General features: G+C 54.6%; 1 protein-coding gene across 2 annotated transcripts in view; it reads left to right on the top strand.

Moving 5' to 3' along the window:
• Positions 1-23,637, top strand: part of SYNPO (synaptopodin) — a 53,837-nt gene that overhangs the window by 2,153 nt on the left and 28,047 nt on the right. Inside the window, exon 2 of one of the 2 annotated variants that reach the window (XM_032337296.1) lies at positions 14,710-15,357. In XM_032337296.1, the coding sequence (XP_032193187.1) occupies positions 14,955-15,357 (403 nt within the window). In that variant the 5' untranslated portion in view covers positions 14,710-14,954. Of the gene's footprint in view, positions 1-14,709; positions 15,358-21,569; positions 21,890-23,637 lie in introns of those variants that run through there. The other variant, XM_032337297.1, reaches the window with a different exon arrangement.

Genomic DNA, 23,637 nt, shown 5'->3' with positions numbered 1-23,637 from the left:
GCCTGGCTGCAGGAGGCACAGCTTCTGAGACTGTCCTTTCTGGTCTCATCCTGCAACAGGCAGAGGGCCCCACAGATTGGCTCCAGGACGTGGACAGCATCTGTGGGTGGGGATGGATTCAGGAGCCCTTCTTGGGGAGACAGCAGGTGCAGAGGAAGGAGCCCAGGGCAAGTTCCTTGCACTCCCAGGGCCCCAGTATCCACACCAGCCTCCGGAGACATTGCTCCCAGCAAGGCTGCAGTCGTTCCCTAGCTCTGCCTGAGTATGGGGCGACCTCCATCTACTTCTAGGGGGTTCTTGTTTCTTTGGAAGGTTGGGAGGTTTAGGGCTGGGCTCCCTGGAGCAGGGGTGGGCCACATGGAGTTGTCCGCATTCCTTTGGACCAGGTTTGCTTGGGGCCTGGACCAGCTGTTTCAAATCCTGGACAAGCAGCCGGCCAGGGTCAGGGGCACAGACCTTGCTTTCAGAACTTATCACATTTCCCAGGCGGCCTTCAGTGGCCTTGTGGGTCCTGCGGAACTACCAACAGCTACACCCAAGGCCAAGGACAAACAGAAGCCTACTTTATGAGGCACTGGGCAGCTTTCTGTGCGTCGTTATAGAGATCTGCCTGGCCAGGGAGCGGGAGGTGGGGCCTGCTGCGTTGGGAGCAATGGGCTTTCAACAACACTTCCTAAAGTAACATTGCCATTTAGAAGACGAAACTGTTCATGCGACCATCGTCCAGTCAGACACATAACCCTTGCCGAGCCACAGGGAGGCCCTGAGCACTCCACTTCCTTAGACTTCATCTTGATTTCTGGGGGCAGAGTTTGTGTGACAGCAAGGCTCCTTCCCAGCAGAGTTGCGCCCAGGTCAACCGGTGATGACACAGCTTCAGGCAGAGGGAAAAGCAAGCATTTGCTGTGCGGTTAGGAGAAAAGCGAAGGAAGAAAAGCGGTCAGGGGGGCCTGCGCTCTGCTCCTGCTGTGGCTGAGGGACCTGGCCGGGTCGCTGCTCCTTTCTCAGCTCTGCTTTCCTGATCTGTGAAATGGGTTGTCAGGAACCTGAGCTGACGATGCAGAAGCCAGGGTCGTCGGGCCCATCAATGACTCCAAGAGGGCGTCACCACCACCTCAGGAAGGGGAGAACGGGACCGGGAGTGATTCCCCTGGGAGGAGAGGAGAGAGTACTCACTCTTTCGGAGCCTTGGGCTCCAGGCCCAGCCCTGTCTGTACCCACTCTGTAACTTCAAGCAGCCTCCTGACCTCTCTGAGTCTGAGTTTCCTCATCTGTAAAATTGGGGCAGTGACAGCACCTGCCTTGCCGGATGTCTGTGGGGGTTCAGCGAGCCAACCCAGCAGGTAGTAAGGGCTCAGCAACTACCGCCCTGGCTGAATCCGACCTGGAGCCCTGGGGCTGGGGCCTGGCTGGTCTCAGGGGCCCTTGCCCCTCAGAATGCCCCCAAACAGTCCCTCTGGTCCCGGGGCGGGGCCACAGCCTTTACAGGTAGTATAGTGGGTGGCCGGAAGCTTGGGGAGGCCCGAGGATGGCTTCTGCTTGGGGACTGGCCTTGGATCTAGCCACAGACACTACCAAAAACCCCTCCTGGGGAAACGCTGTGTCCCATCCGGGGCAGTGGCAGGGCTAGCCGTGCTCTTCCGTAGCATGGCCAGCAGGATCGTGGGGTGCCCTCCTCCAGGAGGGAACAGGAAGACTGAGAACCCCTTCAGAGAGGGAAGGGGCCTGTGCGGGGTTGTAGCAGCAAAGCAGGGGCTAGAAAACCTTGTGAGGAGGGAGAGGGGAGCGCCCTGTACCTACCCTGCCAGGGCCTCCCTCCAGCTCTGCTCCCTGGAAGCAGGAACCGGCTAAAGGGAACCGGAAAGGAGAGAGAGAAAGCAAATAGAGTCGGAGAAAAACCTGGAGCTTGGAGCACTGGGGTTGTTTGGTCTGGCGGAGCTACCTCCTAGGCCACTCCCAGCAGCATTGCACACGGTCTCCCCAGCCGCCCCACACACATGCACACACATGCACACACACACGCAGACAGACACATACACAGCTGCACACAGGCATGCAGACCAGGCATGCACAGAGAGACACATGGAGACTCACCCCTGCATATAGTCACTTGGAGAGACATGCACACATGCACACGAGACAGATCCACGCACACACGCACACGTGGTGCGGCAGCTCTGAGCTGGAGGGCAGGTGCTGAGATAGAGAGTTTCTGGAACCTCTGACTCAGCCCTTCGCGGCAGCCGCAATAACACATACCGTGTACTTACTGGTGAGCTCGAAGCCCTTTACTTATACGAACTGGTTTCAATCCTCACAGCAGCCCATTGAGGTGGGGGCACTGTAATTAGTCCTGGTTTGCCTATGGGAAAACAGATGCGAGAGGCAAACTGATTCAGACAACGTTGCGCAGTTTTTCCAGCGACCCCCAGCCCCCACAAAGCAGACCCCCAGCACATGGGGCCCGTTGGCTGAGCGCTACCCCCCACTGTCTCTGGGAGGTGCTAGGCTGTGGCTCTGGGCCAGGCACTGTGTTCAATACTTTGGCCCCCTCTGCCCTCGCCATGTGAAGCAGCAAGCAGAGGTGGCCCGTTTTCTCAGGCCCAGGGAAGGGAAGGGCCCTGCCCTTGGTCACAGAGAGTGGAAGGTGCGGGGCTGGATGACTTGGTGTGAGCTGAGCAGAGGCTTCAGGGGCCAGGAGAAGCGGGGGTTCAGGGAGGGACAGACCACCGCATCTGCAGAAGTCAGACTCAGCACCTCCGGCCTCCTCCTTCCGCATCGTCTGTCACAGCTCCCTTTCTGCCACCTACCCCGACCCCTGAGACTGTCACCCTATTGCCCTAGATCTATACGTCCGGGGCCCCCACACCTCCCGCTTGTTCAGCCAGCCAGCCATTGCCTCGATAAGCGTGTTCTGAGTTTCCTTAATAACAGTTTTGGATAACTGTTGACAAAACATGTTTCCCTTCCATTATTTTATTTTATCCTGTATGTGCATGTATGTGCTGGCGGCTGGGGGGTGGGGTGGGTTGTTGGTGGTGATTATTATTTTCTTTTAACTTGACTCCACCACTCACAGAGAAACCTTTCCACGGATGGTCAAACTTGCCAAAATACAGATCAGAATCCGCCACTAGGCTCGCAATGGCCCAGCGCAGGTCCACGCTATGGGCGATGTGGCATGAAAGTAGCAGTTGTAGAGTGAGATCTTTGTGATCTATGGGGACAATGTGATGCAGTAGAGATACGGCTATGGAAAGAAAGGGAAAAAAGGCTAATGTGCTCGGCCGCGTTGGTGATGATGGAATGCCCGAAGTAAAGGTGGTGATGGTCTGTACCGGTTTGGTTTTCCTGGAATACTGGGGTCAGTTCACTTCTGAGAATCTGATAGACTGGGCTGATGGTAGAGGAGGGTGAACGGGATGGGAAGGGCTCAGAAAACTCGTTCCTGGTGGAGTGTTTGACGGGACTGAGGTTTAGCTTGAAGGAAGTTTAGAAAAGAGGGCCGAAGTGGTTCCATCACGCTCAGACGATGGGATTATGATCAGTGGGGTGGGCTGAAAGGGACTGCCGGAAGAGAGATTTCGCCTCAACAGAAAAGGGGCACTCGGGATGGAATGAATGAACTTCCCCTAGGGAAAGCAAGGCCCCTGACCCTGGAGGTGAACAAGCCGAGGCTGAGGGCCCTGAAGGAAAGGGAATCCAAGAATCAGATGGGGGCTTTAGCTCTTTCCAGTCGCAATATTTGGCCACTGTGCACCAGTGTCTCATGACTTTGGCTCCTCCCACAGGGGATGCTGAAGCTGAGGGGTCCCCAGAGGGGGTTGGGTATGTTCCCGCAGCCAGCTGTGTCCATGCCACACAGCCCCCACCCTCCCCGACCCACTGCCCTCTGGGATCAAGGCACAAAATCTTGGATAAGGAAGACCCACAGACTTACCAGAGTTGAAAGAACTCTTGGCAAGCATCTTGTCCAGCCTCCTCACTTTGGGGAGGGATAAACCGAGGCAAGAGAGGAGAAAGAGCTTGCCTGAGGTCAGTGGCTCCTAGGAGATGGCAGATCATAACTCTGGCTTGTACCCGGGTCTCCAGACCCAGGTACCTGCTTCCCTGCCTCGTCAGGCCACTGATGGACTGACAGTCTGATTCCCCGTGTCAGAGAAAGTTTCCAGGCGGAACCAATCCATCCCTTTTCCACACCCCACAGTGTCTCTTGTTTGAGATCTGCGCAGCAGGCATTGCGGGAGCCCCTACTGGGTGCCAGGCCTGTGGCCCTGGGGACGATAGCTGCCACATTAGAGCAGAAGCGGTGCTCTTTCTTCTATCGTTTACAGAGCGCCCCTCACAATCTGTGATTACCTGGCTTATTTAATTGTCTCCTCGTGTATCATTTGTCTTCCCTGTCCTCCCTGCTCTCAACATTTCCATGTCCAGGGGAGTGACTTGTCTTGGCTGTGCTCACCACTCACAGAGCAGCCCTGGCTTCCAGCACGTGCTCCAAAATTGCTGGCTTGCTGAATGAATGAGTGAGTGAATGAATGAATGAACAAACGGTGAGCAAAACTGACAACTTTTGTGGAAGCCCTTGTGATAGCCCGGCTGCCTCAGGCCATCTGTCCACACTGGACTGCTTGTAGGCAAAACCATGTCTGTTTTACCTTCTTTTTCCCCCATAGTGTCCTGCAGGACTCTGGCCCCCAGAGGCACCTGTAAGTCTATTATATTTAGTGGGGTTGAATGAAAATTTGGGAAAGGGAAGGATATGGTGGAGCGAGGCAGCGTCAGAGCCGGGAGTCATCTTCAAAGATCATCTCACAGTGCCTCCCCCACCCACATTCAATTTTCTGGCCACTTCTAGAGCAGCCTGCCAAGGAGTTTCCCAGCTTCTGCTTGGTCACCGCCAGTGACAGGGAGCTCGGCATCTAATGAGGCATGATAATCCAAGGAAGTCACTTAGCCAAGTGCCAGATGGTCCCCTGATTGCTGATTTTTAATGGATTCCTTGTCCGCGCCAGGACGCTAAATCCACACCAAAGTCACAAGAGGTAATTACGATTATTATCCTCATTTGACAGATAAGGAAACCGAGGCACAGTTATATAACTTGCTCAAGGCCTCCCAGCTGGTAAGTGTCAGAGTACAGGATAGGACTCAAAGCCCAGGACCATGGCATTGGAGAGTATGTCCTCCTGACCTCCATGCCAGCACTGTTTATTGAAATAATGCAAGTACTTATGTAACTGTAAATTTTCTAGCAGCCACGCTACCCAAGTAAAAAGCAACAGGTGGGGAAAAAAGAACTCAGGGGATTTATTTTAATAATACACATTTATTGAAGTCCACGATAGCATCATTTCATCATGTAATAAATCCTTAGAAAGTTATCAGTGAGACATCTTACATTCTTCCTTGGGTACACAAAACCTTTGCGGTATCCTTCCTTGACAGTACAACTCAGGGTAAACTCACCGCATCCCAAGGGCTCGGTAACGCAGGCGGCGCATGGCCACGGGATCGGAGAGCATAGCTCCATACCAGACTGTCTGTCAAGGACCTGATGCGGTACGTCCTAGTGCATAGGACGAATCCAGTACATACTGACCAGGATATTTTTACTACTGATTTTCATTTTACTACTGCTTTCATTTTCAGTGGTCCAGGGCAAAGCTGGGCTGAGGCCCCAAGCCCTTGGCATAAGCTGAATATCTCTATTCTTAATTTGAGTCTTCCAAATCGGCAGCTCGCTGTCTCCCAGGCTAAGCCAAACTTCATGGATCCTTGGCTTGTGGGTTGAGAAGAGCTAGGCTCATCCTCTCTAGGAGGGGAGGGAGAGGCCTGGCTGAGGCCTGTTCATCTCCCAGCTGGCCAGCTGAGTAACACATGGAGTGAGGCCTCCTTGGGGTCTATAGGCTTGTGCCCATCTGCTCTGGAGCGTGGAGGGGTGTCCAAGAGCACATCTGGAAAGGAGAGGGCCAAGACCCTCCTTCCGTGGTCCCTGGAGGCAGCATCTCCTGCATATTTTAGGCAGACTTGAAATAGAACAAACAAACAAGCAAGACTCCCCACTACTGCCCCCTTCTCTTTCCTAGTTCCTGGACAGCTGCTGAGTGCTTGCCAAGAGGCAGGCAATGTGAGCCAGCAGTTCCCAACCTCATCTGCATGTTGGAATCACCCAGGGAATTTCCAAATACATGGGTGCCCCCATCCTACCTCTCTAGGCTGTAACTGAGTTGGCTCGGGGGATGACCGGGGCTTTGGCGTGTGTAAAAAGTCCTCCGGGGATTCGAACATGCAGACAGGTTTGGAAACCGCTGTGCTGACCCTTAGGGGTACAAGCTTATTTAGCCTGACAGTCGCTATGCTGTCGGTGTGGTTATTGTTCCCACTTTGCAGATGGAAAAAATGGAGGCTGGCAGAGTTCCGATGGAGAACTGGCCCGAGGTCAGCCAGCCAGGAAACAGGCAGAGCAGGGATTCACTAGTCATGGTTGTAAGCAGTGGTGGACTGATAAATGTTGACAACTGGCTCTCCAGGGGGAAAAAAAAAGCCTGATCTGTAGCATCTGCCTATCTCTATGGTGTGACAACTCACCCCGCAGCCATTTTCGAATTATCAAAGTTATGTCGCCAAGTGCAGACTAGGGAGGAAATTACAGGTTGGCTGTTGGGTCGGTATGGCCTGCTTCAGTGCAGGACTAGGCCACGCTGCGTGGGAAGAGTCGGATGGAAAGGGAGGTAGCTACGGTTAGTCATTTCCTGAGTTTTTAGTCACAGAACTCTTTCTCAACTGAAATTTTTGAGAACCCCAATATATCATACATAAAAAGAAGTATGTTATTAGCAGAAGCTTATTTTATTTTATTTTCTGCTTATTTTAAACGGAAGCTTAAATCTTAATATAAGGGGTTTATTGAACCGGGGAGAGTTGCAGGGCGGGGTGAGGGGTATTTACGAGTGAGGACAGTAGGTGGCGCTCTACTCAGAGCCTGGAGCCTTGTACTCCAAGCCCACCCACCTCAGACCCTCACTGTCCATGTGGCCTTGGGCAAGTCCCTATCCCTGGGGCCTCTGTTCTCTTGCATTTCCAGGACACTGGATTGCACACAGGACACCCCGGGGTGTGGTTTTCCAGGCCGGCCTTGACCTTGCGGCATCCCCCTCCTGACCCCAGCCAGCCTTGGCCCTGTATTTATAGCCATGACTTCAGTCCCTCTGGTTCTGCCCAAGCTGGTTCCCTGGCCCACATATTTATAAACCCAGCAGGGCAGAAATAGATGTGACGTGCATGGGATTTGGCTGATTTTGTGAGCAGGCTGGATTTGAGGCATCCATTTGGAACGGGTTTGAGTCCTCCAGCATCCTGGGTGCTGGGACCCATGGGCAGTCTGCAGCAGGAGAGCCACTTGGAGCCCCCAAGCTCAGCCCTGCAACTGTGTGGTTGGAGGGGGTCACCGAGGCCCCGGAGTGGAGGGATGTGGCCCAGGTCACACAGGGCGTGGCAGGAGGCAGAATGAGGGGTTCTTTTCACTGACCCTCAGGGAGCCCCCCAGTGGCCAGCTCAGGTCCCAGGCAGCCTCAAGTCCTGGCTAGTGGTTTTTCTGCTCTGGGACCACCGGCAGACTCATCTTCCTGGCCTCCATTACCCTCCTCTGTTAAATGGGGATAATAGTAGGTACCTGCCTCATAAAGTTATTGGGGGGAATAAATAAGATCATAATTGATATAATGTATGAATTCAGTGCCCAGTACATAGTCAATACGCAATAAATGGTAGCTTTTTTGTTCTGATTATGTCCGCAGTCACCCCCCAACAGAAATAATAATGATTCCAATAGTTGCATCTTATCAAGTACTTACACACATTACCTGATTAAATCTTCACAACACTGTGACATCAATATTGTTATCCTCAAGTTCGTGTTTTACATGGAGGAGACACTCTCAATTTAATGAACTTGGAAAAGAATGTTTTCAAAGAGATAATGCTAATACGCAAAGTCATATTTTTATATCCAGGATTATAAAAATACTCAATCCTAAACGGTAGGTTTGTTCGTAGTGGAAGATGAAATGAACAATTGCATAATCAAAATATTAGCATAAGAAATAAATCTCCCAGAGGTTTGCAAGGCTTCTGTTCCTGAGTTTGCCACCTAATGTTGATTTTATGTATTTATAATTGCATATGAGAATTTAACATAATTGTGAACTTGAAATACATATGCCATAAAAACACAGAATGGCATCTGTCAAGGTTTTTCATATTAGTATCACTGTTTTCTCTGTCCTCCTAATACAGAGCAGTCCCTGCTTCCCTTTCCTGCTTAATTATTTTTCCATTGTACTTATCACCATCTGACATGCTTTCTTATTTACTTGTTACCCATCCACCCCAACTAACATGTGAGCGTCCCGTGGGCAGAGCTTTTCTCTTTTCTGTTCACTGTGTACCACCAGTGCTTAAAATAGCCAGTGGTACATAGCTGGCATTCGTGAGTACGTGTTGAATGAATGAAGGAACAAATGAATGACTGAGTCGCCATTCTAGCAAAAAAAACCAACTGAAATCCGGTGAGATGATGTGACTGGTGCTGTTACCCAGCTATAGGAAGGCTGAACTGAGGTCTGGCTGACACTCATCCCTCCTGGGACCACCCAGCGTGCCCAGCTTGGGGGGCTCTTCCCAGCCCCTTCTTCCTTCTCACCAAGGGATGGTTTCCTGATGCCTCCAGAGCTCCCCACCTTCACAGGATACCCCCTCCCCATCGCCACTGGCTCCTTCCGTGCCAGGAGGTAGACGGGAACGGAGGAATGGAGGGAAGTAGGGAGGCAGGAGGAGAGGTCAGAGCAGGCTGTGCAGCGAGGCAGTGATGGCTGGAGGCTGGGGAAGGAAGAAAGGAAGGCAGGATTGGTCCATCTGTCCTGCAGCACTGAAGGGAAGGGTCAGTAATGTGTGGTCACGCTTGCATATCCTTCTAGAACTGACTTCACTCACCAGAAAATGCAGGCACAGGGCCAGTTCAGGGAGGATTCGGGGATAGTTTCGATCTTGGCAGCTCCTACCCCCACCAACCATTCTGCCCAAGGCCTTTTTCAGCTGGGGAAACTGAGGCCCACTGTAAGGAAGTGACTCTTCTGAGAACATACAGCAGGGTAATTGTGAATGCTGGGCTTTCTCATGCTCACCTATTCCAGAGGTTGGGGGTGCTTGGGATTTCCCCTTTGGACCCCCCGACCTTGGTTCCCATCACTTCATTGGGAGAGAAATGCTAAGGCAGACACGTACTCTCAGCTCAGATTCTTGAGGACAATAGAAGCTCTCTTTCCAGTGACAGGAGGAACTCGGCTCCAGACAGGCTGGACACTATACCCCCCACCCACTCCTGATGCTGAGGGGCTGTCAGGCAAGGGTGGGGTGAGCAGAGGTACCCTGAGCCATCTGGACGAGTTCTGACCGACTCCTTTCCCCATGGGAACTCCATTTTTGCCCCTAGGCTATGCACACAGTTAATGCCTCAGTCCCCTGCCCTCATTACTCTACTTGATAAATATTTATTGAGTGATTACTATGTGCCAGGCAATGTACCAGGTGTTGGAAATAATCTCCTGCCTCTCTCCCTTCCAACTTTCCCTCCTCCTATCCTTCCTTCCCATTCATTCATTCATTCATTCATTCAGTAACAATCATACTACTGAGGCAGTATAGTCTTATGGATAAGAGTGCTATTTGGAGCTAGACCATCAGGATATGAACCCTGACTCAGCCACTTACTAGTTGAGTGACAACTTCCTCATCTGCAAAATGGGATAATAATAGTACCTTCCTTATAGGGTTGTGATGAAGATAGGATGGGTTACTGCACACTAAGTGTCTGGAACAGCACCTGACATAGTAAACACTTCATAAACATCAGCTATTATCATTGTTTTTGTTATTATGTGCCTGGCGCTGAGCCAGGCGTTGAGGCGTTCCTCTGGCAGGAATCCCTGCACGCCAGCCCTGGTTTCAGGCTCCCACCTTTTCCTCCCAGCCCAACCCCCCAAGAACTGGGCCTTGCAGTGGCTCCCCACATCCCATCGGGCTGCCCCTGCATCACCTCTCGAGCCAGCAGGAACGAGCGTCCAGGCAGCGGAAGCCTGGGGATTTTGTCTTCCAGCCTTACCTCCTGCAGCCCTGCCACACATGACCTAGCCTCAGCCTATCCAGGCCATCACATTTCTCCAGATTCCTCCCCAAACGGTCCTGCCTTTTTGCCTTCACTGGGCCTTGGTGGATGGAGTACCTTCCATCCATCAGAATGCCGAGCACTTCCTGTCAAGGTCCTTCAAATCCAACTGAAACATCACCCCCAGGAAGCCCCCCTTCCTTGCCTTCAGCCAAGAATCATGAGATCTGCCTTTGAATCTGCATTTCCCTTTGTTGGCAACTGGGGTTTTTTGGTTTTGTTTTGTTTGTTTTCTTTTATTCTGTGGGAAACAAGGAGCCATGGAGTGTCCTAGAGCAAGTGAGCACATTTCAAGGCTGCACTTTAGAAGAATGGAGTAGACCCAGGAGAGGGTGGAGACAGGAAGACTGCAGGTGGGGAGGCCAGGTATGAAGACTTCTGGGGCAAAAGGGCCTTCAGAGGAAAGAGGGTCTCATCTTTCTGGACTGCTTCCCCCCTCCTACCTAGTTCCGTCTCTGCACTGTGGAATCAGAGCCTGTGATTTTCCCCCAACATGACTCACCAAGTCAGTGGGAGACTCAAAACTGGGACCCCGTGCCCTGACCCCTGCAATGTACCCACTTAAGCCCAACCCTCACCATTCCTCACTCCCTCCACCTTCCCCTGCAGCAGGCTGTGGGCACTGTGGATGGGGAACCTGGGGAGGCCAGACTGTGCTAACGTTCACCCCCAGCGCCCAGCTGCTGAGCTGCACACAACGGTGCTCCCTCATTTCCTGCGGAGGAAAGGAATGAGCCTGTGTTTTTTCAATAAATCCCTGCATCAACCCTTTGAAGTCGGCCCTACTTTAACCCATTTTGCAGCTGGGGAAGCTGAAGCTCGAATACATGAAGAGACTTGCCCAGGGTCAGGCAGCCACTGAATAGTAGAGTCAGAATTGGAACCCAGATCTGATTCCAAAGGCAGTGCCCTTTCCCTCCCATCACAAAGTGAACAGCAGAAAGAACATGAGGCTGCCAAGGCCATCTTCCCTGGGCCTACCCTCGGGAGATCTGGGCAGGCCCTCAGACTTCCTGGACAGGGACTGTAGAGCATCTGACCATCAGCTCAGCTGGGTACCCTGTTTGGGCTCCCTGAGGTCAGGGGAGGGAGCAGGGAAAGCTCCCTTAGGGTGGAGCTGGGCTTAGCTGGAGGCAGGTGCCTGGGCGCCTGGGTCCTAGTGCCGACCTGGCATCTGACTTGCTGGACAACCTGGGGGAGATCTCCGTGGCTCTGGGCTGAGAGTTGACCTCCCTGATAAGAGGACAACAGATTTGGGCCTTCTGTGTCACCCCTGCCTGCTGAGGCTCCATGCCCTTGGTGCCTGTGGTCATGACGAGGGATGTGGGTCTGAGGGAGCCAAAATTAGAAGACCCCTCCCCACCCGTTTCTGCTGAGACTAGAGCAGGCTCTCTCCTGTCCACCTTGGAGATGTTTCCACACAGGCAGGCCCTCTGTGGGGGGTCCTGGAGTTAGTCTGCAGTCACTGAGAGCAGAGGATAAGAGCACAGAGCCCAGCATCTGGACACATGTCCCGCTCTACCACTCAGCCATGGTGTGCTTCTGGATTTGGAATTTATCTCTGCTTGCCTCAGTTTCCTCATCTGTAGACAGCACCTGCACACCTGCCATCCAGGAGTGTTGGGTGCAAGGTGTGGCCACGCACTAGGGGATGCTCAGTAAGGGGCAGCTGTCATTCCTGTTGTGGGTCCTGACCACCTGTCCCTGCACGGGGCTCCCGAGCTCAGTGGGTGTTCCAGAACTCGGGCCTTGAGGGGCCTGCCCAGGCCCCCCAGCTGGCTTGGGAGTCCTCCCTCTTTGGGAGGCAGACTTGCATTGGAGTGCTCCTGCCAACCCCTCCCTCCTGGCTTGGCAGCCCAAAGACAAAGCCGGCCAAAAATATTTGTGTGGGTGGCGGAAAGTTAACTCTTCCGCCTCTCTCTTCTTTCCTGGAAACCGTGGCCACCGTCAAATACAGCAAAACAGAAGCAGAGATAGAGGGAGGCGAGGCTCCCGTGGGGTATCAGAGGGAGCCCTGCCCCCACACGCCCACTTCTGCCTCTTGCCATCTGGCTCTGTCATGGCGTGGGTGGCCGTGGCAGTGGCTGAGGGCGGGGAGCGGTGCTCCAAGGGCTTAGAATCATGGCATCCTGCAATGAGACCTGCCCCCATCTGGCTCAACCCCGCCATCGTGCCTTGGGGCAAACGGACTAGGAGTACAGAAGGCACCTGCCCAAGGTCACATGGCCAGTTAGGTTTTTTCCAGAATTCTACTGGCTCTTCATGAGAGTCTAAGATTCTGTGTGACACTCTAGTGTGGAAATCTGGCAGCAGCTGGGGAGTGAGAAAAAGTCCAGAGAGGAGAGAGGTTCAGGAGCCATCCCTCCCATGTCTCTGTGTATCCACCCCATCCTCACGGTCAAGGTGCCAGAGCTGTGTCCAGATGGCGCCCTGCCGCTTACTAGCTGTGTGACGTAGGCCCAAGTCACTTCACCTGTCTGAGCCTCAGTTTCCTCACTTCTGAAATGGTCTAACAGCAGTACTTCTCTCAAAGCGTTTCTTGGTGATTTATTTCAACACCCTCCATGAATAACCCGGCGTGGAACAGGTGTTCAGTTCTTCTCCGGGAGAAGGTTGGCTCCTTTGTGCTCATTTCACTGCCGCCGAGGCTGCTGTAACAGGTGCCTGTTATCTTTCTGATCCTGACGCTTGTTTGCCTTTCCCTGGTTGGCACTGATTTGCCCCAGGGCCTGGTAATGCCCTTATCTTTCCTCTTGCCTACCACAAAACACTGGCCCAGCGCCAGCCAACCGGAGGCTGAGGCCTTGGGCCAGCTTGCTGGGGTTGGGGGTGGGGAGGCCTGACCCCACCTGGTGGGGGCGGGGGCGGTGCGGAGGAGTGACCTCCAGTTCAAGTACCACAGCAGATGAGGTCAGCGTAAGCCCTGAGGTTGCCAGTGTCCCCGGACTTGCGTCACATCTCAGGATTCTCACAGTTCATGGCCAGCCTGTGTGTGTGTGGGGGGGGGGGGGGGTGGTTCTTCTCTCTCCATTTCCCGATAGGATGAGATTCAGAGGGTGCACACTTGCCTGCATTACACAGCTAAGCAGTGATGGACTCTGCTAGCCAAGATCTGTAAATGCCAGGGTTTCCGGCCAGTGTCCATGGCCACTGGCCCTGTCTTAAGCTCTATTTGCCTGTCCGGGGCATCTTGTCTACCCCCTCCCTGTGCCTCCACAAATGATTTTCAAGCCTTTCTCTCCAGCCTGGAGCTCTCCTCCGCTCTCCAGCCCCCTGCATGGAGCTGACACACACTCCCCTCCTGCGGAAGCCAAATCAAACTCATCTCCCGACTCCTCTGGACACCTGCTCCTTCCCATGTACTCCTGATCTCTGTGAACAAAGTCTCCCTGTCACCAGAGCGACAAACCTGCCTGCAGCCTGGGCTCCTCCCTCTTCCTCTACACCCACTCTCCATCTGCCGCCCAGCCCAGCCGGCTCTTCCGCCCAAGCTCCTCTCCCACGCATCCCTCCCCGCATCCCGTACACCCTATGGGAAGACTTGTCCCCGCTCTCTGAGATCATCTTCATTGTTAACATTTATAAATAATCACACTGTTATTATTATGGTTCTTGTGATCATTCACAGCTCCCCCGACCAGATTTTAAGGCTTCGTGAAGCTAGAGTACCATATCTTCTTTTTTCCACCATTGTACTCTGGCTTGTACGGAGTCTGCCATGCAATAAAAGCTCAAGACATTTTTGTGCAATAAAAGAACAGCCAACGTGTATTCGATTACATCTCAGAACCCAAACGGAGTCCTCTGCATGCCTTTTCTCACTTAATCCTCCATGCAACACCACATTGGAGATATTAACATTCCTATTTTACAGATGGGGAAGCTGAGGTGCAGAGAGGCCATGGGACTTGCTGCCAGCTCCACAGGTGGCAGGGCTGGGGGTCTAGCTCAAAGCCTGGCACAAAAACACATCACTGCCACTGTCCCCGGCCTGGTGCACAGCCTCCTCAAGGAGTCCCTGGGCCCCGCCTTATGTCCTCCGCCCCATTGTCCCCAGGATTCCTGTGGTGTATGTACCTTTGCTGGCATGTGAGAGAATTCTTTCTAGGCGGTGCCCAGTTAAGTATCTTTAAATAACTAGATATTTATTTAACGTGTATTAGGGGGGAAACGACTTAGCACAACATACTTGTGGTTTTCCTGCCATTCGTACTTAAGATAAGTCTGAAGTAATAGAAGTAAGTTATTTAAAGTTGATTTATGGCAAAATAGTAAGCAAACAAGGGGTCATGTGGCATAAGGAGATGGTGAAAATTTGGGATGCTGAGTGGCTGAAGCTTGGGATTTTTCCCATGGGTGTGTGAGACCTGTACCCCAAACCCCAGCCCATTCTCACGGCCCCGTTAAGATGGACAGGTCTCAGAAACTCAGCCCAAAACACCCAGCAGACTGTCTCACGTGCTGCTTCTTTTCTCTCTGGGCAGGTAGATCACCTTGAAGGAGGGCCTCACAGTCCAGACACAGGCTGAGAGGAAGGCTTGAGGGCCTACCACCCCACCCAGCCCAGGAGGGCCCCACAGTTGGACCTTGCCCCAGCTCTGGGACTTGGCTGAGGAAGACAAAGCTTCAGCGAGCCAGAGAGGAGACACCAAGAGGAGAAAGGACCGGTGCTCACCCAGGCGGCCAGCCTGGCCCTGGCTTCTCCGCCTCCCTGAGGAGAAGCCGTACCATGCTGGGTCCCCACCTCCCACCTCCACCCCATGGACTCAGCGAAGACAGCTCTACCCCCTCCACCTTCCGGATCCCTGATGGCAGCTACAGGTGTCTGGCCTTGGAGGCTGAGGAGAACAGCGGTGGCGAGGAGGGCCTGCAGGGAGAGGCAGGGCTCATGAACTTAGAGGAGGACAGGGTGGCCAGCAGGAATGGGGACAACTTGACCTGCAGAGCCACCCAAGGGGCACCAGACCTGCCCAATGCCCTGGGCATCCAGCCACCCAGCTGCTCCAGGGAAGCCCAAGGGTGTCCCCAGCATGATAACAGTGCCAGCAAGGACTGGGACACGGTGAAGGCTCAGCAGGTGGTGATAGCCACCCCCCGCCCCAGCACGGGACCCAGGATTGCCCAGAAACCAGGTAAGCTCATGACCTTTTCTCCTAGGCTGCCAGAGCCCACCGGGGTCCCTCACAGTCCCCTGGACACACCCCAATTAATAGCTGTGAGGAGATGGGGGGCTGGGAGTTCTGTGCAGATCCAGCTGGGCCCCATCTATGCCCACTCTTTCCTCTGTCAAAGAGGGCACGTGAGAAGTCCACGAGAGAAAGCCCTGTGATCGGGCTTGGCCAACAGAAGTCCATCCCTCACTCTCGTCCCCCCCTTAATCATCCATGGCAACAAATGGCCTTGGATTCCAGGCCATGACAGGGCAGGACCGCCTCACTGAACACATCGTGTGCCGGCTGCCCGAGGGTGCTGGGGACGCAGCACTGGGCAAAGCCCATGAGGCTGTTGCCCTCGTGCAGTTTTCGAGGTCGAGGCTGAAATCTCTGATCCGATTGGACCTCCTGATTTTACAGGTGGAAAAACGGGCCCGGAGTGAGGAAGACACTGCTCTGGGTGGCCTATTGGTGGCTGAGCTGGGCCACATTCTCCCCACCCCAGTTTCCCATCTGTTAGAGAGGACAGAGGCATGGTCCGATCCATCCGTATCGCCTGGGCGAAGACCCAAAGACAGTGTATAGGGAAGAGCTCACAGTGCACTGCCTGGAAGGAAGGGAGTCAGGGAGGGAGGGGGAAATGGAGGAAAGGAAGGAGGGAGGAAAGGAGGGAGAGAGAGCATTTCCCCCCCAACTCCCCTCACTGCCCCCCTACCCCCGCAGGCTAAGGAGACAGCAGAGCAGGGCGGGACAGGGAAACCCACACTGAATCACCTTCATTGCCTGGGTCCATGGAAACCCTGACGTGGGCCCAGATGGAGAGGACATGAGCCCAGCCATGCTTGCTGAAGCAGGAGCCACAGCCAGCAGATGCTGGGGGCACTGGGCATGTGAGGGACCCAGGCCTGGGAGGGTTAATGTGTCAGAAAACTGGAGGAACACGTCGTTTCTCTGCAGGCATGGCTGATCCCCTGGCTGACAGCCCATCGACCATCCCGCCCACTCTCTTTTCCGAAATAATTCCTGCCAGGCTCTGACCACCACCCATGGCCACCATCGCCCCCACCCATCTCCCCACTCCCCTACGCTTGGGTCACACAGGAGGCTGGGCAGGATCCAGCAGATGCCTTCGATGCATCAAGGGCAAGAAGAAGGAGGACCCAGGAGGGCTCTGCAGCCTTGAACTTGGAGATGGGCCCTCATACCAGAGTCAGCCCAAACTCAAGTCCCCAAGAGCCTGCAAGCCCCAGTACCTGCTCCCTTTCCCCTCATAGACACTGGCCGAGTGTGGGGAGCCATGGGTGCTGGTTCTAGACCTGATACCAACTGGCCAAACCCCAGCAAATTGTATTCCTCTGGTGAGTTTCCCTTGGTTTCCTCATTCGTGAAAACAAAATTAAATATGAGCCCCCTCTACCTCACAGAGCCATTGTGAGGTTGCAGTGATCTTAGATTGGGGTAGTGTTTTGGAAATTTTAGAGTGATCACATGATGGACATTAATAATAATTAAAATGATCATCACCGACTCAACAGTACGAAAGCTATTATTCGTTAAGTAAGCCCACTGTGCTTTACATATATCATTTCACTGAACCTCAGAGCAATCTCCATGAGGGACATACTATGATTATGTCCATTACATGGATGAGAAGACTGAGGCTCAAAGAACATAAGTGACTTGTCTAAGACTCCTGACTAGTAAACCTCTATGCCATGATTCAACCATGGCTTTTTGAGTACGGGACTTTGTTCTTAGCCACCACCATATCCCGGAGTTACAGGGGGAGAGTGTTGTCTGTGACCTCCTGGAGTGGAAGAGACCATGGATGAAGGGTGGAGAGGGGCCACCTTTCATGTTCCTATTGGCTCCTTACACAGAGCTTGGTCATTTTGTAGTATCCCATTCTCAACCCTCTCACTATACAGTCTTCTAAGGCAGCCTTCTAAAGCAAAATCTCCGCATTTTACAGGAGACACGGCTGAGGCTCAGATACCTAAGTCCCTTGCCCAAGTCACATAGTGTGGGAGCTGAGACTATGATCATGTTCTTCTTCCTCGAAGTCTGGTTCATTTCTTCCTTTAATGTCCAGCCAGATGGCCTCCAGTTCTGTCCTGAACAATTCTAGGGGTGGAGGAGACAGGAGTGACCTTAGGACGATGTGTCTCAGGGAAGTCTTCTTGGAGGCGGAGACTGGAAGGAAGCTAGGTCTTACGGGAGAGTAGAAATCCGGGTGGTCTTGGGTCAGAGCCCACTCTGGCCTTTCTGCTCCCTCGGGAAAGGGAGCGGCCAGAGTCCCTTCTCTCTGCCTGGAGATCCGGAGGGAAGAGGCCTGTGCGGCTGCCAGGTTATTAGCGGATTAGGGCTTCCTTTTAAAGCTTCCTCCCAGTACCGCCAAGGGATTATAAGCATCTTCAGACAATTACACCCGTCCTACCGCAATTATACCTGCCTCTCTTGAGTGCCCCCTGGCAGTTTGCAGGATGGGTCATGGCATCTTCTGCCTTGGGCACCCACCACCTGGGGTGGGTGGGTACTGGTGCCATTTCTCTAGAGCCTGAGTACTAGCTGAGTGGGGCAGAACTGGGTCCTTGAAGGCTCAAGGGGCAAAGAGTTCAGTGAGATGAGGTGGGTAGCAGCCCGCAGCTTAAGTTTCCTGCCATCAGGAGAGAATATATAGGGGCAGGAATGTGTTGGGTAGGGCTCACGGCTGGGCCTCCGCCAGCAGTCGCTGGTCCACAGCTCATCAAGAGAGCCCAGAGCTGCTGCCCTCACTGCAACATCTCAGCTGCTCATTACTGGGCAGGGCTGGTTGACATCATTCTGGAAATAATCTTGTGGCGACCCTGAAGCCCAGAGATGGCAAGCAGCCTGTCCAAGGTCATACAGTACGTTGGTGCCAAGCTAAAGCTAGAACCCAGGGCTTTTGCCATCTCCCCCACCTCCCCCCCCCCCCCGCCCCAGTTCTGTTGCCACACGCCATCCTAAATGCTTTGTATAGGTTACTTCATTTCATCCTCTAAACAAGTTGGATGAAGTTCATATTTTTCTTATCCCTGCTACACAGATGAGGAAACTAAGGCACAGTGAATTTAAGTGACTTGTCCCAGTCTCAGGCCTGTGGGTGGAGGAGCAGAGATTTGAACCCCAGGAGGTCTGGGCCCCTGCTTTCAACCACCTTCTGTGCTGCCTTGTCTCCATGGAAACGAGGCAGCAGGCTGTGTTCTTCCACCCACCTAGGGCTGGAAAAAGGTTGTTCAAGCTCTGGAGGATGGTGGAAGATTCTGCCAAGCCATGGTTCACCCTCACCCCCCCGACACACACCGAATACACTTAGGGAAACCTGGGACCCACTGCTGATGCAGCCCTCCTGTATCTATGGCTTGGGGAGAGCCACCTTCCCTCTTTTCTAGGCCATTCATTATTGGGGACCCAGAGTATCTATCTAAGGACTCGGTGGCCTTTCCAACTCTTACCGGACACTGCTCTGAGCCTCTAAGGCGGGGATGAGGGTGTGGATCTGGCTTGTCAGATACCCCCTGCCCCTGGCCGTGTCTATACTGTTGGGGCAGAGGAGCCCCTGGCCATGATAAGAGCCGACCTTGATCATTGGGCCAAAGACAAGGCCCCTGCTCTTTAGGTCTGTGGGAGAGAGGACGGAGCAGAGACCGGGCAGGATACCATCCATGCCCCCTCTCACTTCCACATTCCACAGTGACCAGAGGAGAAGGGCAATGGTGTGGGAGCAAGGCGCACAGGCTCACATGTACCTTGCATATGCTCACACGCTCACACCCCCGCCCAACAGGTGCATCTATGCAGTTCTTATGCCAATAGGCACACACATATAATTACACATCTGCACAGACGTGTACACATGTGCATGCCCTCAGACACCTACATACCCATGCATGAGGCATACACTAGTACACACACACACATCCCTCACTCAGGCATGCCTACCTTTCACATGTGGATACATGTGCACACAGAATACACAGATTTGTACACAGAACTACAGTCCCACCTGGAAATATCCAAGCACATATATTCCCTTCCTTACATACAGGTTAAAAGAATGTTCTTCTCTCCATTTTCTTTTGCTCACATACCTATACTTTAAAATCTCTCCTGAATGCACACATTCTCTCCTACAGGCATATCCACTCTTGCACACCCACTGTCACACACCTACGTACAGACTGAACCACTTTCTGTCCTCCTTCCTCTTCCCCATCCCTGTCTCTTTCATACCCACCCACACAGTAATTCTAGCTTCTCCCCTCTCCCTCTCTCTCTCTCTCTCTCTCTCTCTCTCACCCACACAGTTTGTTTCCTGGTTTCCCACAGGCTGGGCTATAGCCACTTTTCTAGCACATGTACTCATCAGGCAGGAAGTAGCTTACCCGGTGCCAATCCCCAGGACCCCCTCCATGCTTCCCACCTCCACTTGGGACAGCCCCAGCGCTAAGGCTGCCACGGGGCCAGAAGAATTCTCTGCAGACCCTGAGGCCCACCGGAGGGATGGGAGCAGCCAGGGAGGGTTTGCCCCTCTGTCACCTGACCTCCTGCATGCTGTCCCCACTGGGGAGAGGGGATGTCCCCCAAACCCAGGCCACCTGCAGCTCTGGGTTTCACAGGACCTCTGGTAGGGTGGGCTCCTGTCAGCACACTTCTAACTTCCTCTAGCAGAAATCTAAACACAGAACCTTGATATGAAAGACAAATGAAAGTGGAACCACCCTGGTTGGAGAGGTGGGGTACTTGGGACCTAGGGAAACTGGTGAAAACCCAGGTCAACATTCTTCCAAGCGTAGTTTTGTTTCAAAATTGGTGGGAGTGTAAAGGGTGCTTGTTATCAGAACTGTTCCGAGCCCACGGCCTCCTCACCACTGGGAGGGTGTGATAGAAGGTGGGCGTCTTGACTTGTAACAGCATCCCCTTGATTCTGATGCACACTGACCACTGTCCTGGGGCTCTGCTGAGCTCAATCTGAGTGGTGTTTAGTTCAACGAAAAGATGGGGAACTGAAACGCAGGAGCCACACAGCCTCCCTACCCCCTACTGTTGCTGACCTACCCGTTAAGCCCTGGAATGGCCCCAGGCCAGAGGGGAGGTGGCAACCTTCCTCAGTCCCCATTTGCCTGAGTCCTACCGAGGTAGACAGTTATTCTAGTCACCAGGGCTGAGAAGGGGGAGGGAAGATGGCCCTGAGGGGTACAGCATCTGGGTATGAAAGGAAAGGGTCTGGGGAGGTGGGGGTGGTTCAGTTATGGGGAAAGAATCACAAAGACCCATTTAAGAGAGGGGTGGTTGGTGGGATTGAGAAAAGATGGGGAGACAGGAAGAACTGGGTGAAATGAAAGCAGAAGATTTAGGGACCGACCTGGAGAAACAAAAAAGGAGGAGGCAACGGAGAGACATTCGCGTGTGGCACAAGGGAGGAAAGCGGGAGGAAAGGAGCCGGGATCCCCGGGCCGAGCCCGCGGGTGGGGTTGAGGGAGTCGCCCCTCCGGGGGGGGGGGGGGCTGGGCGGGGCGGCGGGCGGGGCGGCGCTAGGGCCCCGGGGAGCGAGAGGCAGGAGCGCGTCTCGCCCGCCCGCCCAGCCCTCCCGGCTCCCGGCTCCGGGTCCCGGAGCAGCCCGCTAGGTGGTGGCGGCGGCGGCGGCGGCGGCAACGACGCGGAGGGGGCGCCCGGGGCGGAGCGGAGACGGCGGGGGTCTCGGGGGCGGGGCGCACTGACGGACGCGGCCAGGTGCGCGGTGGCGGCGGCGGCGCCGGTAAGCCCGGGGACAGCGCGCGGCGGCAGGAGGTGAGTGAGGGGCGCTGGCGGGGCAGGGGTGCCGGCGCCCGGCGAGCCTCGCCCCTTCCCACCTGTGCTGTTCCCCGCGCCGCGCAGGTGGAGGTGGCACATCTGGGCTCCAGTGCCCGCGCGCAGGGTGACCTTGGCCGAGTCGCTGCTACACTGTGGACCTCAGTTTTCCCATCTGTACCGTGGCGGGGGGCCGGGGCGTGGGGGGGGTAGTCTGAAAAATCGGGAATCTCTGGAGCAGCCCCGGAGCGGAAAGACGCCCCGACGCGGGGAAGCTACTTCTCGGGGCTGCGCGGGGGCTCCGGCCCTCGAGTCCCAACCCGCAAGCACCTCGGGGACCGGGACAGCCAGGGCTGACGGGTGGGCACCGGTCGGAGGGGTCTGCGGCCCCTAGCCGGCTCCGGGAAAGGCCGGCCGGGCTCGCGCCGGGTTGACCAACATGGGCGCCCGTGGGGTAGCAGAACGGCGTGTGCTGGCCTCGGGTCCCCTTTCCCGCGGGCGGGGCGGCGGCGCCGGGCTCCGGCGGCGAGGGCGAGGGCGAGGGCGAGGCTTGCAGGACGCGGGACCTTGCGACCGCGGGGACCACCGGCCGAGCGCTCTGGGGAAATCGAGGCCCTTCCTGAGCGCCTAGGGGGCAGAGAAGGAACTGTCTTAAGGGCTCTATCTCAGATTCGCACAACTCCCGGACCACTACTCCGAGGTGAGGGGCCATGGAGGTGAAGTGAGGGGAGGGTGGGGCTCCTACCGAGCGCCTACAACGGGGAATCAGCGGCTCCAAAGAGCCCCTGAGAAGGCTTCTCTGAGGGCTCTGGGGAAAGGGTCTCCCTTTCTCCCTCCCCCCACCCCCAGTTATGGGCTTACCCTGGATTGGGACAGGGACCCCCTGTATTCCGCGTCTGGGTTGTCTACAAGGAGCAAGAGTGAGCAGGGAAGAGCCAGACACCCCACTCCCACTCTATCCTGAGTGACAAGTGGCTCTGGAATAAACCAACTTGCTGTGCGATCTGGAGACAAGCCCTGTCCTCTCTGGCTCCCCATGAGAGAGTGAGTAGAGTGACCCCTGAGGGGACAACTGCCTTGGAGACAGCAGGGACCAGATGGGTGAAAGGGCAGTTCCAGGGTGCCCCACCCCTGTCATGTTGCAAGGGTGGGATGAGATCAGATGCTGATCAGAGGGACTAGGGTATGCTGGGAGGGACTGGAAGTCGTGGTGCCCACCAGCCTGTCACCACCCCCACGCCTGACCCCATCCTGTGCTGGGGGACAGAGCCACAGACCAACCTCTGTATTACCTCAGGCAGTGGGATGGGGCTCCTCCAGAGAGTTGAAAATGCCATTTGGAGTGGGGTCCCCGGCCTCTGTCTCTATATGAAACCTTGGTTTGGCTCTTCTCTCTGGTCTTCAGTTTCCCCATCTGTACAAGGGGAATGCCCCAGAATCACGGTAGTTTGATATTCAGAGAACTTCTGAAAGACAAGATTTTGCTGCCGTGCTGCCCCCAGCTCCCACTTTTTTCAGGGTGGCCCCCACTTTGCAGGTTGTGGACTAGCTCCCCCCACATCCCAAACTAGCACCCAAATTAAGCTGTGGTTGGAATCATCATTTATGGTTAAAATAAAACCTTTACCCCCTTCCCTCTCTTGTTGGCTGTTGCCCTTCCCCTAAGGTGAGAAAAAGGACAAAACCCTGTAGTATTCAGGTGCCCACTTCATAGAGAATCCTCAGCCTCTTCGGTCAGCATTTTATCTAAGCTCCCCATTCTAGAGTTGGGGAGACTGAGTCTGGGGATGGGATGAGATCGGCCCAGGGCAGTTCTGTGAGTAGAAGGCAGCAGAGCCACTTTCCTTAGGACAGCAGCTCCTTGATAAGGGAGGCGGGCAAGTGACACAGGAAGATCTATAGAGATGGGAGAAGCACAGGAAGAAACTTCTCTGAATGTTCTTTTCCCCCTGGTCGTGCCCTCTCGCCATGGTTGTCACATGTCACCCTGAGCCTAGAAGGTAGACCGGGGTCAGCACACTCCTTCCACCTGCCGGTGCTGACGTTGCATGGGCTCTACACACCTGCAGGTCTAGGGGCCTGGCCTGAGAGGCACCTTTTCCTTCAGGGCAGCTCCCAGCCTTCCAGACATGAGCTCATCAGAGCTGTTGATGCCAGGAAGGGCGGGACCGAGGGGGGAAGCAGGCAGGGCTGCCCAGCTTGGGTTGGGTGCCTCCATTGTGGAGGGTTTTTAGGCTCTGGCCCCCAGTGTTGTGTGGAGGCAGGGACTAGATAGGCCAGCAGAGGGTCACGGGGGGGCGGCGGGGGGGGATGGCCAAGTGCCCTAGGCTGCAGATCAGGGAGCTGGGTATTAAGCCGATATCTGTGCTTGCTTGCTGTGTGACCTTGGATGAATCCCTTTCTTTTTATGGACTTCAGTGTCCCTGGCTAGCTACAGGATGAGGTGGG

The sequence above is a fragment of the Mustela erminea genome, chromosome 3 (genome assembly GCF_009829155.1).
Source record: "Mustela erminea isolate mMusErm1 chromosome 3, mMusErm1.Pri, whole genome shotgun sequence".
Lineage (NCBI taxonomy): Eukaryota > Metazoa > Chordata > Mammalia > Carnivora > Mustelidae > Mustela > Mustela erminea.
The sequence above is the reverse complement of the archived record's forward strand: the minus strand, read 5'-3'. Positions and strand labels throughout refer to the sequence as shown.